The sequence below is a fragment of the Chenopodium album genome, chromosome 15, assembly GCF_948465745.1.
Source record: "Chenopodium album chromosome 15, dcCheAlbu1.1, whole genome shotgun sequence".
In the NCBI taxonomy this organism is placed as follows: Eukaryota; Viridiplantae; Streptophyta; class Magnoliopsida; order Caryophyllales; family Amaranthaceae; genus Chenopodium; species Chenopodium album.
In genome coordinates, this window is record NC_137848.1 from 34,219,628 (window position 1) to 34,236,657 (window position 17,030).

The window sequence follows — 17,030 nt, forward strand, 5'->3', positions numbered from 1 at the left end:
AAATAACGGGTCTCTTCGTCTTCTAAATTGTCAACTTCTTAACTTACCTAACAGACCCACTATAAGTTACAACGGGTCTCTTTGTTCTCATACACAAACCTCCACTTATGGACGGGTCTCTTTATCAAAGAGACTCCTGAGATAGAGACACGTTATGAAGAGGTCTCTCAAGCATATTTCAACGGGTCTCTTTGCTAACTTTTGTAGTAGTGCTTGGATACCACCTCTCTCCTGAGAACAAAGAAAAATAACCAAATAAAAGAGAAATAGCGATAAAAACTAAGAAAATGTAGGAAAAAGGGAAAAACAACTAAGAATGAACCAACTAAAGAATAAAAGGCTAAAACTAAAGAAAAACACATGAAGAAGGCTATAAAAACGACTAAAAATCATCGAAAATAAAGTCAAATTAGTGCCATAAATGACACTCATCAAATTCCCCCAAGCTAGACTTCAAGCAAAAACACAAGCAAGTAGGAGTAGGATGAAAGACTTATTCAAATAAGGGATTCCTCGAAGGAACCGGAAAGAAGAGATTCTAAGGCTACTCGACATCAAACTCATTTAGACCCAATTTAGTATTTTTACCGTAACTTCCTCGTTATAACTCAGAATTGGGCTTATAATATACCGTTGGAAAGGTCTTTTCAGGCCTCATCAAAATAAACAATTATTGGACGCTGATTATGGACTATACTAAACTGGATTAGATATTTTTCATAAATAGGATACGAAGTGAATGATTTTCGAAAAAGAAATGAATTATTTTTATTAAAACATTTTAGAAAACAGAAGAATTCACGAGACTCTTCAACATTTTACCTTGCTTGATATTCAATGACGTGAAAAGTACTCATCACTGGGTTTGGTTTTTGGGGAGACACAATTAGGTGTATGCAGTACCTTAATATTTAGATTAGTCCTAATCGTAGATACTAGTAGTTGTATTATTTTGGTTATGTCTTGAAGACGGAGTTTCTTAGAAGACGAAGCCATGAAGTTGCAAGAGAAGACCCTTCAAGACTTAAAGACTCAAGGGGTCATGCTGGTTTCCAAATGTATCATTTACTTATGTTTTCGATATATATTTATGCTCATATATATATGAATAATATGTTAGATGCATGTTTAGGATTTCGAAATATTGCGATGATTAATTAAGTTCACTTAAATCAATCAACATAGAAACCCTAGGTCCCTAAAATATTTAGTAAAACTTATCATTCCAAAACAACACTTACCGAACTAATGAGAATAGTGATGGGCTACGCCAAAGCGAGGCATCACTACTTTCCAAGGAAGATAAGGCATGCCAGGTATGCATGTTGATTTTGGTTTGACTGAACGATATGACTGATAGAGTCTTAACATGTCGTGGCAAAAGAGATAAATTGTCATGAGAGCATTAGATGTGACGATTTATCAAACCAAGAGTGGCTTAGTGCCATTAGCAAAGAGTTGCTTACTTAAGAGTAATAAGTGTTAAGACAAGCCAAAGAATGCTTAATCACTCATTGATTCTTTGGATCTTGGAATCGCCTTATTCTCACCAAATAGGGACAATTTAATGTGTGAATAAGACGCTTAAATAAGTTTGAAATATTTTCATGAATTCAATCTTGTTTAGTATTATGAATGGTTTTTCATTTTAAATTCTTTCAATTGTAGAACCATGTCTTCAACTAATACCGACAACGACTACATTTGCCCGGAACTCCCGGAGAAATTGGCATTTTGTCTAAATTTCACCAATTTCAAGGAATGGGAAGAAGAATTCTGGAAAACTCTTCGGAATTGTTTCATGGAGTACATTCTTAACACACCCATTCCAAGATTCTTTGCCAAGGGAATCATGAGTGATGAGATTCATGAGACTTGGTCCTTGGATTTGTTACACTCTTGATGAGGAATTCCCTTCCAGAGGATTGGAAGAGGAGATTCACCTCATACCTTCCAGACATGCTTCTTAATAGTCTTAAGGAGCTTGTCACTATGTCTTCCGAGACAAGAGACTTGAATGTTCATAACTTAACCAAGTCATTCATGAACATGAAGATCAAGATCCTGGAAGAAGGTTGCCTTCCTAAGGAAAAGCTTAAAGTGTGGACCAAGGTCTACAATGCGAGACTTAGACCCGGAATGCCTCTTCAACCTCATGTACATCGAATGACAAGGCATTTCAAGCACTTGGAGCTCATTGGGAAGCCATTGGAGGATGAACAAGCGGCTCATATGCTACTAAGCTCACTCCACTCTGGTTATGTTACATTGAAAATGCATTTGACGGCTAGTCGAGATATACTCTCATTAATGGAGGTTGTTTAAGAGCTTTGTAGAGCCGATTCTTTCAAGGGTACTAGGTTCTCTCTAAGGCCTAAGAAGAAGGAGTTCAAAGACAAGGAAAAGATGCGGTGCTTCTATTGTAGTAGGCAAGGCCACTACAAAAGGGAATGCAGCGAATACCTAGAAGATGAGGCGAAAGGAAAAGTAGCTCTCACCTTAGGTATCTTCTTTATAAACCATCACTTGAATATAAGCAATTCATAAAGGTATTAGATACCATAAATGACTCTCTATATGATCCTATTTCAGGAACTAAGTGAGAAGAAGCTTCACAAGTTGATGTGCATTTACAAGCGAAAGAAGAAGATAATTTATCCATTAACATTGTAATTGCGTAGTTTGTCTTAAAATAGAACTTATTTTAGTTTTATTGTTGAACATATTTTGATCTTTTGGCGTCGGACGTTGGCTTGTTAGATCACAAGACTATAACTATGATTGTTTTTAAAAGTCTTGTTTATATGTTTTATGGCATGACACATTCATCCAAATGTGCTTTATTTAGACAAATAAATTTATAATGTTAATGATACCACCAAAGAAACCTAAGACCATTTAGTCAAATGAGACATACTTTTGACATTGTCGTCTTGGCCACATTAACATCAAACACATCAAGAAACTTCTACAAGAAGGTATTCTTGACTCATTCGATTTACAATCGTTTGAGAATTGCAAAGGTCTATTAGGCAAGATGATAAAACAGCCATTCCCCAAATTAGGAGAAAGGGCAGGTGACTTACTAGGCCTAATACACACTGATGTATGTGGTCCAATGAGCACAACCACAAGGAATGGTCATTGATATTTTATAACCTTCACAGACGTCTATAGTAGATACAGATATGTCTATCTTATGTTGAACATATCTAAATCATTTGAGAAATTCAAATAATTTCAGAGTGAAGTTGAAAACCAGCTTGGCAAGAAAATCAAAGCCTTTCAATCAGATCGAGGTGGTGAATACTTGAGCCATGAATTCGATGACCATCTGAAAGAATATGGTATAATTTCAGAATTGACACCACTAGGAATTCCACAATGGAACGGAGTATCCGAAAGGAGAAATCGAACCTTACTAGACATGGTACGATCAACAATGGGTCTTAGTGATCTTCCTATCTCTTTCTAGGGACACGCACTTCTAACCGCGGCACTAACACTGAACCGTGCTCCGTCAAAAGTTGTAGAAAAGATTTCATATGAATTATGGATGAAGAAACCTCCTAGGTTGTCTTATCTCAAGATCTGGGGTTGCGAAGCATATGTCAAAAGATTTATTTCTCACAAACTTCACCCTAAATCTGACAAGTGTTTCTTTGTGGGCTACCCAAAAGAAACCAATGGGTATTACTTCTACAACAATTCCAAGAACAAAGTGTTTGTTGCTCGCGATGGTGTCTTTTTGGAGAAGGGACACCTTCCCAAAATGACAAGTAAGAGGAAAATCGAACTCGATGAAGTTCAAGAGGACGAGCAACAAAATCAAATTGACAGTCAAAGAGCTCAAACAGCATCTGTTGACGTTGGTCAAACTGTGCAAAGTCAAACCGACAATGCAAATGCTCAGTCCATTACCCTACGTAGGTCATAGAGGCCAAAGTCTTAACCTGATAGATATCTTTGTGTCGTATTAACCAAGAATTAAGACATCCTAGTAGTGAATGGAGACAAACCGGCAACCTACAAGCAAGCTATGGCAAGCTCCGACTCTACTAAATGGCAAGAAGCCATGAGATCTAAAATGGACTCCATGCTTGAAAATCTGGGACTTGGTTGATTTACCCGAAGGTTACACACCTATAGGATGTAAATGGATTTTCAAATTGAAAACCGACAAAGATGGAAATGTATTCATTTACAAAGCTAGACTTGTAGCAAAAGGTTACAAGCATATTCACGGTGTTGATTATGATGAAACCTTTTCTCCTCTGGCAATGATTAAGTCCGTTTAGATCATCCTAACGATTGCTGCATATTACAATTATGAAATATGGCAGATGGACGTCAAAACCGCCTTCCTCATTGGAATTTCGGAAGAAACTGCCTATATGACACACCCTGAAAGTTTTGACGACCAAAACAATGCTGGGAAGGTATGCAAGCTTAAAAAGTTCATTTATGGGTTAAAGAAAGCAAGCAGAAGTTGGAATCTGCGATTCAATGAAGCCATCAGTAAGTTTGGTTTTATCAAGAATCCAGACGAGTCTTGTGTTTACAAGAAGGTCAGTGGGAGTGATATCGTCTTCCTAGTCTTATATGTCGATGACATATTGCTCATTGGAAATAGCATTTTGATGCTGGAATCTGTAAAGGCCTGACTTGAAAAATGTTTTTCAATGAAGGACTTGGGAGAGGCACGGTACATATTGGGCATCAAGATCTACAGGGATAGATCTAAAAGGATGATTGGATTAAGGCAAAGTACTTACATTGATAAGGTACTGGCACAATTTAATATGGAGGAGGCCAAGAGAGGTCACCTACCCATGTCACATGGCATAACCCCAAGCAAGAAGCAGCGTCCAAAGACACCTAATGAGCGAGAAAAGATGAATCAGATTCCATATGCTTCGCTTATTGGATCGATCATGTATGTCATGATATGTACTAGGTCAGATGTATTGTATGCCTTGAGTGCTACGAGCCGATACCAATCAGACTCAAGAGAGGCGCATTGGACTGCGACCAAGAATATCTTAAAGTACCTGAAAAGGAACAAGGATAAATTCCTGGTATATGGTGGCTTAGATGAATTAGTTATTGAAGGTTACACCGACGCAGCTTCCAAACAGACAGAGACGATTTCAAATCGCAGTTAGGATACGTATTCTGTTTAAATGGAGGAGCATTTAGTTGGAAGAGTGCTAAGCAAGCACAACTGCAGATTCTACAACTGAAGCCAAATACTTGGCAACTACTGAAGCAGCTAAGGAGGCAGTTCGGATTCGTAAGTTCATTAGTGAACTTGATGTTGTACCCTCCATCAAGGGTCTAATATGTAGGAGTTTATAGGTACTATAAAGCAGAAAACATGAATCATATTCATAAAGCACCTAATCCCAAGATTGCATGCATAACACACAAGACACATAATCTACTTTTAAGCGTGATCTCCATGAAGCAATTCGACTAGCAAATCAGGGAGGGAATAGAGACCCAAGCATTTCTCCTCTACTTAGTCCACGGGATTCTTACAAGCCGTCCACCAATACTAGACTGGTCGAGTAAAGAGGAAAACTGCGATCACAACCTTTAATGGACTAAACCGATCACCACAAATCACCACCACCACGAACCACCACAATCGACGCTGAGGGGAAGAAAGAGCCATGAGAGAGAGAGAGAGTTTTAAAGGGGTTGGGCTCATGTTTGCTAATTAGGGTTTGGTCAAACTGATCACTGAATTGCTCTACCGTAAACCCCAGGCACTTAGTCTATTTATAATCCTATTATAATTAGACTAAGTCACGAAGCCCAAAACCCTCCTTATTCCTCCATATGGCCGGCCATGCTAGGGGATGAGGCCCATCATGGGCCTCGTCTTCTCGCGCTCGATCTAGGCCCTTTATGTGACCTTATAGGATCCGTCCAATTGGGCTTTGGCCTATTTTACTAGCCCAAAGATCGTTAGTACCTCTAGCTATGATATAACAACGACCCAAATATATGTACTTAATTACCTCCATAACTTGATCCATTTATATATCTAGTAATTGCACATGACGAAGACATAAATCCTTTAATCTCCCACTTGTCTGAGACAAGTGTGCAATATTCAAATTCCTTAAGTCAATGTGTGTCGATTTGATAATATGATTGCATCGCATGTCGAGATCATATTAATCTAAAAATTGTTTCTTGAAATTTGAGTTCGAATTACAAAACCAAATGATTACTGAGTAATGCATTTGAACGCAGCCACGTATTTTCTAAATTCTCCCTTTTTAAGAGGCCATGACACATTCCCTAATTTAATTGGTAGACTCAATCCAATCTTGCAGCAACAAAGCTCCCACTCAACTTTTGAAGTAACCAGGAAACATCCTTTATAATCTCCAGTTACGGGTAGACGTTTGAATGTAACACAGTTAAATCAATCATTGAATAGAATCAATGTTCCACTCATGTCAAAGGAATCCACTAATATATATGAAAGATCTATACTTGAACTTCAAAGTAGGTCAGTAGTTCGATCATATGCATCATTCATGCATATCCAAGTGATTGACTGAGCATCACTATGCCCCTATAGCCCATGAAATTGCGTTATCCAATCAATCTTACATGCTAGTTTGTTCATTGAAATAATTTATGTCCACTTTAATGATCTTGAACTAGCATGACCCCTTGAGTCTTCAAATCTTCAAGGGTCTTCTCTTGCAATTTCATGGCTTCGTCTTCTAAGAACCTTCATCTTCAAGACGGAACCAAAATAATGCAAATACTAGTATCTACGATTAGGACTAATCTAAATATTAAGGTACAAAAATCTCAACGGTTCACAGACTGTATTTAGATTTACAAATACATGACGGAACGCGATCCATATTTTCTATCCTAATCAGGCCCCACTAGTTGTCATTTTATAAAACCTGTAAGAGAATATACATTCCATTCATCCATTCACTATATGTGAATGGCCCATCCATTTTACAATGATAAACAAGTAACAATGCATAAACACGCGTAAACTACTTACTAACTTAGGTGTTTAACCCAATTAACGCGCCTAATTAAAACTAGTTAAAGTTGTTTAACTGATTATGTGATTAAGCGCAAAACGCAAAATTAACATAGCCCTAAAACCCACTACTAGAAAAAGGTTCAATTCCGACGGAAAAATTCTGTCGGAAACACCCCTAAATCCGTCGGAAAACCCGTTTCCGATGGAAATTCCGTCGCAGCCGATTGTCGGAAAAGCTTTAGTACGAAAATTGTCTTCTTCTGACGAAAATTCCGTCGGAAATACTTTTCCGACGGAATTTTCCATTGAAAGAGTATTTTCAACACCAGAAAGTCGGTCGGAAATTTCTGACGGAATTTACAATTCAGTCGAATATTTCCGACGGAAATTCCGTCGGAAACTGCTTTAATGAAATTAAAAACAAAAAAACACGTCGCGCCACCACCGGCACGGCGTATCACGTCGGAAATACTTTTCCGACGGAATTTTCCATTGAAAGAGTATTTTCAACACCAGAAAGTCGGTCGGAAATTTCTGACGGAATTTACAATTCAGTCGAATATTTCCGACGGAAATTCCGTCGGAAACTGCTTTAATGAAATTAAAAACAAAAAAAACACGTCGCGCCACCACCGGCACGGTGTATCACCCACCTCTAACCACCAAAAAAAACCTTAACCCCAACATCAGACCACCGCCACTACCACCCACATCAGACTACCGCCACTACACCAACCCCTAACTAACCCCCCACCACCAGCCCCCCTAACACGTATCACCAGCCCCCCTAACCAGTCCACCACCCACAACCACCCCACCACCCACCTAAAACCACCACCGCCACCACCAAAATAAACCATCACAACCCAAAAATTAAACAAAAATAAAAGAAAAAAAATTAAAATCCCAACCCAACACCCAAAAACCCATAATAAAAAATGAAAACAGAAACCCGAAAAAAATAATGAAAATAGAAACCAGGAAAAAAAAATGAAAACAGAAAAAGAAAGAAAAAAAAAAGAAAAAGAAAAAGAAGATAAAAATTCAGAACAAAAAAATTGAAAACAAAAGATAAAAAAATTATAGATCTACTGCACTTACCACAACGATTCGACAATAATCAATCGAAATTAGTCTTTAAATTGGTTATATAAGGCCAAATTCGACCATGAAAACGCTAGATCTAGCGTTTCCATGGTCGAACTTGACCCTAAAACCATAAATTAGTTATAAAAAAAACACGCCGGAAGCTTGGTCGGAAAATAAATCGGGGATGCTTCGTGGGCTAGCTTGGCCGGAAATCAACAGCGAAGAGGAGAGGACAGAGAAAGAGAAGAGAAGGAGTAGTGAAGGAGAGGAGAGAGAGAGGATAGATAAAGAGAGAAGATAGATGAATACTGAAGAGAGAGAGGGAGTGCGGCGATTTTAGGGAAAGAGAAGAGAGAGAAAGGGGAACTGAAATGAGGGGTTGGCTTTAGGGTTAGCTATTTATACGAAGTTTTCTTTTTTTAAAATAAATTTAGTCAGATGCCTTTTTGACGGAAAATTCCGTCGGAAATTATTTTATTTCTGTCGGAATATACTTTCCTACTAAAATTCTGTCATAACTGTTTGAAATCCATTGGAAAGTTCTGACGGATTAAAAATCTGTCGGAAATTTTGCAATGTACGACGGATTTTTGTGTCAGTCGGAACACTTCCGTCGTAAATCGGCCTATTTCTTGTAGTGACCCCAAAGTGCCTAACATCAAGCCTTTCGGCTTGGTATGCTGGGCACCGGGGCATGGGTTCCTAGTGAGGGGTCGCGCGCACAACCATGGGCCGTGTCCAGCATCACACCCGTAGGAAAAAGCACCGCAAAGCGCGTAATGCTCCTTACGGGGCATGCTCGCAACATCAAGGCCATGAAGGCCACTCGGGCTTGTTGTTGTGTGCGCCTCATGCCGCCTTTCAGCAGCACACCGCACACACATAGCCCACCCAGTCGTATCAAGCATCGTACACAGCCCGAATCAATTTCATACAAATCACAATCAATCATTCAATTCATCAACATAATCTTCATCCAATTCCCTAGAATAAAATCTAAACTAACATGATAAAGAAGAACATGAAAAGGAAGGTAAAACTAGAATTAAAGCAAAAATTAAACTATTAAACTAATTAACAACTTTAATTAATAAACAAATAAACAAAAACAAGAAATAAAGGAAAGCAATAAAGATGAGAGAAAGTTAGGAAGACTCATTGAATATATGAGAAGAAAATCAACCAACAGCTTCTTCAACCTCTCAAAACTCCATAAAAAATTCAAGCTTTCTCTCACTAAAACTACTCCTAAACTAGAGAGAGAGGCTCCTAATCTAACCCTAAGAGAGAGAAAATAAAAAATGAGACTAAACTAAACTAGGTTGAATAAATGTTAAGAGAGTATTAACCCAAAAATGGGTACTTACAGTACAAGATAAAAATAAGGAAAATAAATAATGAAAATAAAAAGAAATAAAACTAAAAAAATAATTTAATAACAAAACTAATAATAATAAAAAGAAAATAAAAAGGAAAACAAAACTAAGGGTATGTTCTATTCACCTGATTTTTACTTATCTGAACTTATCTGAACTTATCAACCCTTATCTGAACTTATCTGAACTTATTGCACCTTATTAACACTTATTTTCACTTATTTGACCTTATTAAACCTGATTAACACTTATAAGTCTTTATTAGACATTATTTGTCATTCTTGAAACATATTGGTAATATGAGTATATATATAACAATATATTAAAATAAAAGCAATAAAGTATGAAAATATTAGCATTTTCATAATTTTAAATACTAAAAAAAATAAACACTGAAACAAGCAAAAGAGTATGTTGCAATAACACCAAATAAAATTTTAATCTTCTAATGCTTCATCATCATCATTCTCATCATCTCCTTCTTCTGTATCATCCTCTACGACACCTCCAACCGACTTCCATATATCTTTTGTTATTTTATCCCGAATACGGTTCATGGCTTTTTTCCTTTGGATATCATACAAATTATAATCTACTCTAGTCTCCATTTCTTCAACCTCTTGAAATATTGGAATTTCTAATTCGTATAGACGGATAAAATTGTGAAGCGTAAATGTTGCAACAATGATAGACAATTGAAATGCTTCATCCATCGGTGGCATCATCTTTAAGATTTTCCATTATTTCTTTAATACGCCGAAACATCTTTCAATTGTTGAACGTAAAGAGGAATGTCGATAATTATAATGCTCTAAGTTTCCAATAGGTGGACCCCTTTCTTCAAAATCTGGCAAATGATACCTCAAGTCTTTGCCCATATGCGGGCTTAGATATCCAAGAGTATTTGGATATGCCGAGTCAACTAAAAAGTATTTTCCTATCATTCAGAAGAAATATATTAGTATACACTAAAAATAAGGTAGCATATTTATCTAAGTAACAACAAATTTAAACTTTAAATAGTACCTGAAGGTGGATGGGGGAATTTCTTGGTTACATCACCTAAACAATGTGTCCAAACTGTCGTGTCATGTGCTTCCTTCGAAGCCCACATTAAGAAAAGTAAATAACATGTTAAACGAACACGCACCCATGACATTTCATGTTTTGTTTCCTCTACGTCCTCTTTATGGCTTACCACCAACATCATCAACAACTACTTCTATATGGGTACCATCTAAAGCTCCGACACAATCTTAAGAATGATTTTTTTTTTTTATTAATATTAGAATGAAAAACTGTAGCATGTTAGGATAAACATTTTTACTAACTAAATACATTAGAATTGTTACCTTGAAAAATGGCCAATATAATGAATTGTTTTTAATTTCTGGTGGTGATTCATTGAAACTCTGATATGGTCGAATAATATCACAAGATAATGAAACCAAAGCTTTCAACACTGCTCTGAAGTAGATAGAAATGGTTGATATCGAATGTTGAAATCTCTCCGCATCAGCATGATATGAATCAGCTTTAGCCATCATGAATAGACATATGCCGACTTGCTCTTCCACATGTATAAATCCACCATCAGATAATAGTTCTTTCCCTCTTAATACATCAACAAGCTTTATGAAGATATCTTTATCAACCCTTAGTTGCTCTTTGCACAAATTAGGATGTCTAGACAATAACCTATGTATCCACTCACTTCCAGGTTCACCCCCTACATGTAGAGGCATTTGTTCTATTTGAGTAAGTAATCTCTTCAACTCGTGCAAGGCAATATACATCATACAATTTTGGTCCAATGATTCGTCCATTCTACAAATCAAAATAAAAGTTAATTTCTCAAAAAAAAAAAAAATAAATAAAATAACAAATACGTAATTAATAATATATGACTCTTCTTACTTGTCATTGAAACATAAGAAAATAAAGTTTCACATATCACAATAAAAACACATTAGTTACCAAAATTTAACTTATTCCATATTGGAAAATATGAAACTTACACACCCAAACTTTAAAATAACAAGTGCTAAGCATCTTAGACGACTTATGACAGTTTAATAATCATCATCCAAGTTATCATCGAAGCTAGGCCTATAGCAATCATCTGGGAATGAGATTTTTGTCTTCAAATACAAGATTCTAAACTCATTATCCGGAAGAGACAAAAACAAATCACTTTCATCTGGATCACGTAAGAAGTCCAACACTTGAAGAATGAAAGACTTTCCGTAATTGCTAACTGCCGGCATTCCTTCCAATATTGAAATCATTTTTTCATATTTTGATGGAGATGGTCTAGGTTGTGTCTTAGAGGAACCAAGTTGCATGTTTCTTCTTAAATAATCCATGCAAGTTTCAATGTCATCCTTCACAATCTTTCTAGAGGTAACACCGCAATCTGAACTCTTACGTTTGTTAGAAGATATGCTCTTGGGAGGGGACCTGCTTTCGTAAGCTGACCTTTCAGTATCTTCCATATCATCATCTTTGGTTCTAAGTTCTTCATCAGAATCCCCAGCTCCTTCCTTAGAATCATCTTGAATAAGAATCATGGGTTGTTTGTGTTTGGTTTGTATGGTCGGTCATCCAACGACGGGAGACCAAGATTTGTTACTTGTTGCATACATCCCAACAAATATATCATACAACTTATCCTCAAACATCAAGGGTTTCTTTAGAAAGCTTGAAGAGTTCTTATGTTTCTATAAGGCAATACATTAAAAAAAAATTATTGATATTATTCCAAGTAATAATAACAAAAATATAAGTACAATAAGCAAAATTCATAACCTAAATACCTTTATAAATGCTTTCCACTTCTCATCTTTTGGATCAATCATAGGGCAACCCGTTTCCTCATTCCAACCAATTCCTGTCCAACTTTTAAGTTCGTTCCAAGCTTTAAATTTTCCTGTAATGTCACTATAAAAGTTTTCCAATTGTTTCTTTTCGAACTATTTCCCTGTTTGTGCATTCAAATGTAATACAATTGTGTCCCAATTATACTTGCCACCTCTTGACTTTTTGTTTTCTTTTATTAAATCCTAAAATATCTCAATATCCTCATTATTCCATGATGTCCTTTCCTTAGAAGCCATTGTATTTTTGCTAATATATAAAAATTCAAAGCATTATTAACTATATGAAGTCAATAAGATACTAATATGAGTGATGTTGGGACTTACAAATATAGGTGCTAAGATAAAAAATGCACAAAACAACAAACACTCTAAAGCAATAGTTTAAAATCTAAGGTACACGTACTACTCAATTCCGAAATTCGTATAAGTTAGCAAATTATGTCCTTGTATATGAAATAAAATATTGTCAACATAATGTAAGATAGTATAACATATTTCAAACTTAGTAGCTAATATAGACTTACATATGTAGCTTGGTTGTCAATCAAGTACACTTTTTATTGAAACTACCTCCACAAAACCTGAAAAATATAGTATGAAAATAGTGTATTAGTATCAAAATAATGAAGTTATCTACAATACTCATAAACAAGCTCTCGTACCTTCTTGGTGTTTTGTGAAGATACACCTAATTTGTTGTTGAATAAGAAAAAGTATGTGCGTGTATATATATATATATATTAGTAATGGTAACTAAACGGATGCATGAAGAAACTAAAACCACTATTTTATAGCTTAGAAATAGTGTGTACTTGACTTTTAACAACATGCAATTAATCACTATTCTATAGCTTAGAAATAGTAAAAAGTTAACGGTTAACAACACTACTATTTTATAGTTTAGATTTAGTAAAAATTTTCCTTTGGTTTTGTTGTTGATCTGACTTTCATTCTCATTAATTTCCCTTTGTTTTTTTCACAAAGATAATAAACTTGTTGATTTGCTTGACTTTTATTTAAGCAAAATTTATTTAGTCTTACCATAACTTATGAGTATAACGTTACTTTAATTATATTTTTTATGCAAATATTACTCTATTCTTATATGAAATAATGATAATAAAACACATAAAATTTTACAAAAAAAAAAGAGTGAAAAGCAATCTTGATTAGTAATAACTCTATATAAATATAATAAGTGGAAATAAGGTGAGGAGAACGTTAATTTAGAACTTATTAACCCTGAACTTATCTGAACTTATTAAACCTGAAATAAGTGAAAATAAGACCTGAAATAAGTGAAAATAAGGTGAACAGAACAAACCCTAACACCCACCAAAATAGAGTCAGACCCACGAATTCCCTCCTCTTCCATTAGCTTGGCTGCTCTAATCATCACCTCAATCACAACCGCCATCCACCATCATCAATTATCAACGACCATAATCAATATTCATCTCCAATCAATAATCAATCATGGCCGTTGGTTTCCTTGATTTAATAGCAACCGTTGAAGCTCATTAATTCTGTAAAAATAAACTCGTAAAACGGAGCGGCCGCTCATACCCATTGGAGCGGCCGCTCATATCTTCTGCCTCGAATTGGTGGAAATTGAAAGGCTGAAGAGCGACCGCTTCGAAATAGCTGAGCGCCCGCTCTAAAGGGTTTCAAAATTGAATGAATTGTGCGCACTGCTATGGACTGCGGGCTGCTCTGTTGCTGTGGTTTTGGCAGCTGACGGCGGTTTTGGGCGGTTGTGAGTTGCGATTGGTGTTGGCTGTGATTGACGGTGGTGATTGCTGGTTGCTGGTGTGCGTGGTGTTTGAGTTAGGGAGGTGCGAAATTGGGGGAGATGGAGTTGTGGGGTGAAGCAGGGGAGAAATGGCTGGCGGTTTTGGGGCTCGAATTGGTGCTGCGTGGTGGTTAAAGGTTGTTGCGGTGGCTGTTGTTTGCGTGAGGAAGCAGGGGATGTTGGTGGTTGGTGGCGCAATGGCGGCTGCTGTGGCCTGCAGTGGCTGTGAGAATCTATTGGCAGCGGTAATTGATTGAGGGTGATTCAATGGATGCGTGGGAGGTGAAAGGAGGCGCAACAGGTGGTGATTGGAGGTGGTTGATGTTGGTGATTTGTGGTTTAAGGATATGGAGCAGGGGAAGTGATGAGGAGTGTGTGGTGGAGGTTTAGAATATGTGGGGGTGTAGGATAATGGGCTAGCAAAAGGGGACAGCAGCTAGTAGGTGTTGGAGCGAGGAGCACTGCACGTTTGACTTGAACCTCGGACCTCCGAACACAATCCTACACAACCAACAAAACCGAAAACGAGGGTAGATCGACATATAAAATGAAAATAAAAATAAAGTAAAATACTAAAACTAAAAGAAATAATAAAATTTAATGAAATTAAATAAAATAAAGAAAACAAACATGAAAAAAAGAAGAAAAAAAAGGAGGAAAACGAGAAGAAAAATATTAACAAGAACCTAGACTAAGAACATTATAAATTAAGAATTATAAAAAAAATTACGAAAATAAACTAAAAACTATTAAAAACTACTAAAAATCACAAAATAAAGTTCAAATAAGGAAAATAAGCAAAAGAGAGAAATAAAGCCAAAAACTAAGTTAAATTATTAGAAACTAAACCGAAAATAAGCATAAAATACCCTAAAAGTGACATAAAAGTCACTTATCAGTGCACATCCCTCAAACTAGTCTCCTACTATTTTAAGGCTATTCTTGAGGAAAGTTCCGGTCATACAAAGTCGAATGCCTTATCAAACCAAATCCGCATTGTGGGATTACTAACATGCTCGTAAAGCTTTAATTTTATAATAATTCAATAATTCCTCCTTAAATAAAATAAATCTTTATAATAGGTTAAATCAAAACTCCTTTTTATCCAATTAAATCATGCTTTCAAAATCAACCTTTTAATAAATGCTTGAGAATAAAATCTCATATTAATAACTTTTCAAAATCAATAACTCTTCCTTTAAAAACCCTTTTATCTAATTCAACAAACTTTTCAAATCAATTCCTTTATTTAAACATGATAAGTACACTACCACAAAATAGAGAATAACTGAATAAGCAACACACAATACATAACTGTCAAGTTACATAGGCGATCTCTAGAATTATATAGAGCGCCTATGTTAGATAAGCGTTTTATAAGTTAACCGCTCTATTTAATATATCCAAATTTTACCTACACAATATAGATCTCCCCACTTATGTAACCGTTCTATAAGTATTATTTTTTTTTTTAAAAAAAAAAAAAAAGAAAATATCATAACCCAATTGAAGCCCATCACCTAACCCTAAACATAACAAAGCCGCCCCCTACTTTAGATCAGAATATCATATCATCTCCCTTCTCTTTTTTTTTTCTCCTTTTCTTTGATCTATTTTTCTTTCTCTCCTCTTCCCCTCTCCTCTTCTCATTTGCGAGACTATTGACGTTGTCCAACGAGGTCCAGTTCTCCGGCTCATTTTCCTAACATTGAGGATGTGAAATCACGTTTGTAAAAGTATAACCGTCGACCCAGAATCTCATGCCCTCCAGTCCATCACCTAGCAACTGTTAAGGTTAAGTTCTCCGACCAAGCTTCTCACGCCCACCAGTCCATCATCTAGCAGCCTTCTCATTTCACCACCGAACTACTTTCTCACGCACAACAGCGAGTCAAAATTCAGCCACCGTGGAAGCCCACAGCCATCGCAAACCTTTTTGCTTTAAGGTTTTTAAATTTTAGATCTGATTATAATTTAAGTTTGAATATAAATCTAGTTTTACTTGTTTTGTTTGATTCATATTCTTATTAGAATTAAGTTGTTTATATGATTTTATTTTTAGGTTCATAATTGTATAGTTGCTAATTTTTGGAATTTTGGATGTTTTTTTATGTATAATTTTAGTTTATAAGTTGTTTTTGGACATTTTGTAGTGTATAATTTCTGTTGTTTTGTTATTACTTGGATATGATTTTAGTTTTTATTATAATTGCTTGTGTTAATATTTGTTTATCTTTGTTGTGGTGTGGCGATTTTCTTGTGTAGTGTGTTGTAGGTGGCGGTGTGGGTCGCGGGGATGGTGGCAGTGGGGGCTGGTGGGTTATAAAGGGAGCAATGGGGATGGGTTTGGGGGTGCAATTGCCAATTTGTTTTGAATTATTATTATTATTTATATTTTTTTAAAAAAAAAATAGGAAAAGAGAACTGTTATTAAGATAGGCGCTCTCTATTTATGTGGATATAGAGCGCCTATCCTAAGATGACAGTTCTCTTTTCCTTATTTTTTATTTATTTTATACATGTGATATAGAGCTGTTATCTTAGATAGGCGCTCTATATTAAGTATAATATAGAGCGCCTGTAAGAGGCGACATGTAGAGTTTATAGGGCACCCCCTCAGAAGAAAGCCACTGAGGCGTTCTCTATTTCCTTTTTTAGGCGATCTCTATTCCCTATTTTGTGGTAGTGGTAATTCAAACCATTCAAATTAAAACATGATTTAAAACTCAATCATTCAAAATACTTTTTTTAAAACAAATATTAAACTCAATACCTCCAAACATAACATATTTCATAAATGATAATTCAAATCAATTTAATTCAATCATCATAAAATCATTCAAAACATGTTATTTAAACCAATC

At 35.9% G+C, this 17,030-nt stretch overlaps 1 protein-coding gene across 1 annotated transcript; it reads right to left on the reverse strand.

The window, feature by feature from the left end:
* Positions 1-10,235: 10,235 nt before the first annotated feature.
* Positions 10,236-11,321, reverse strand: LOC145581085 (uncharacterized). The gene is made up of 3 exons (XM_081638153.1): positions 10,848-11,321; positions 10,522-10,594; positions 10,236-10,432 (listed from the first exon to the last, which is right to left on the reverse strand). The coding sequence occupies exons 1-3, from the start codon at positions 11,319-11,321 to the stop codon at positions 10,236-10,238; spliced, it is 744 nt and encodes a 247-aa protein (XP_081494279.1).
* Positions 11,322-17,030: the final 5,709 nt, after the last annotated feature.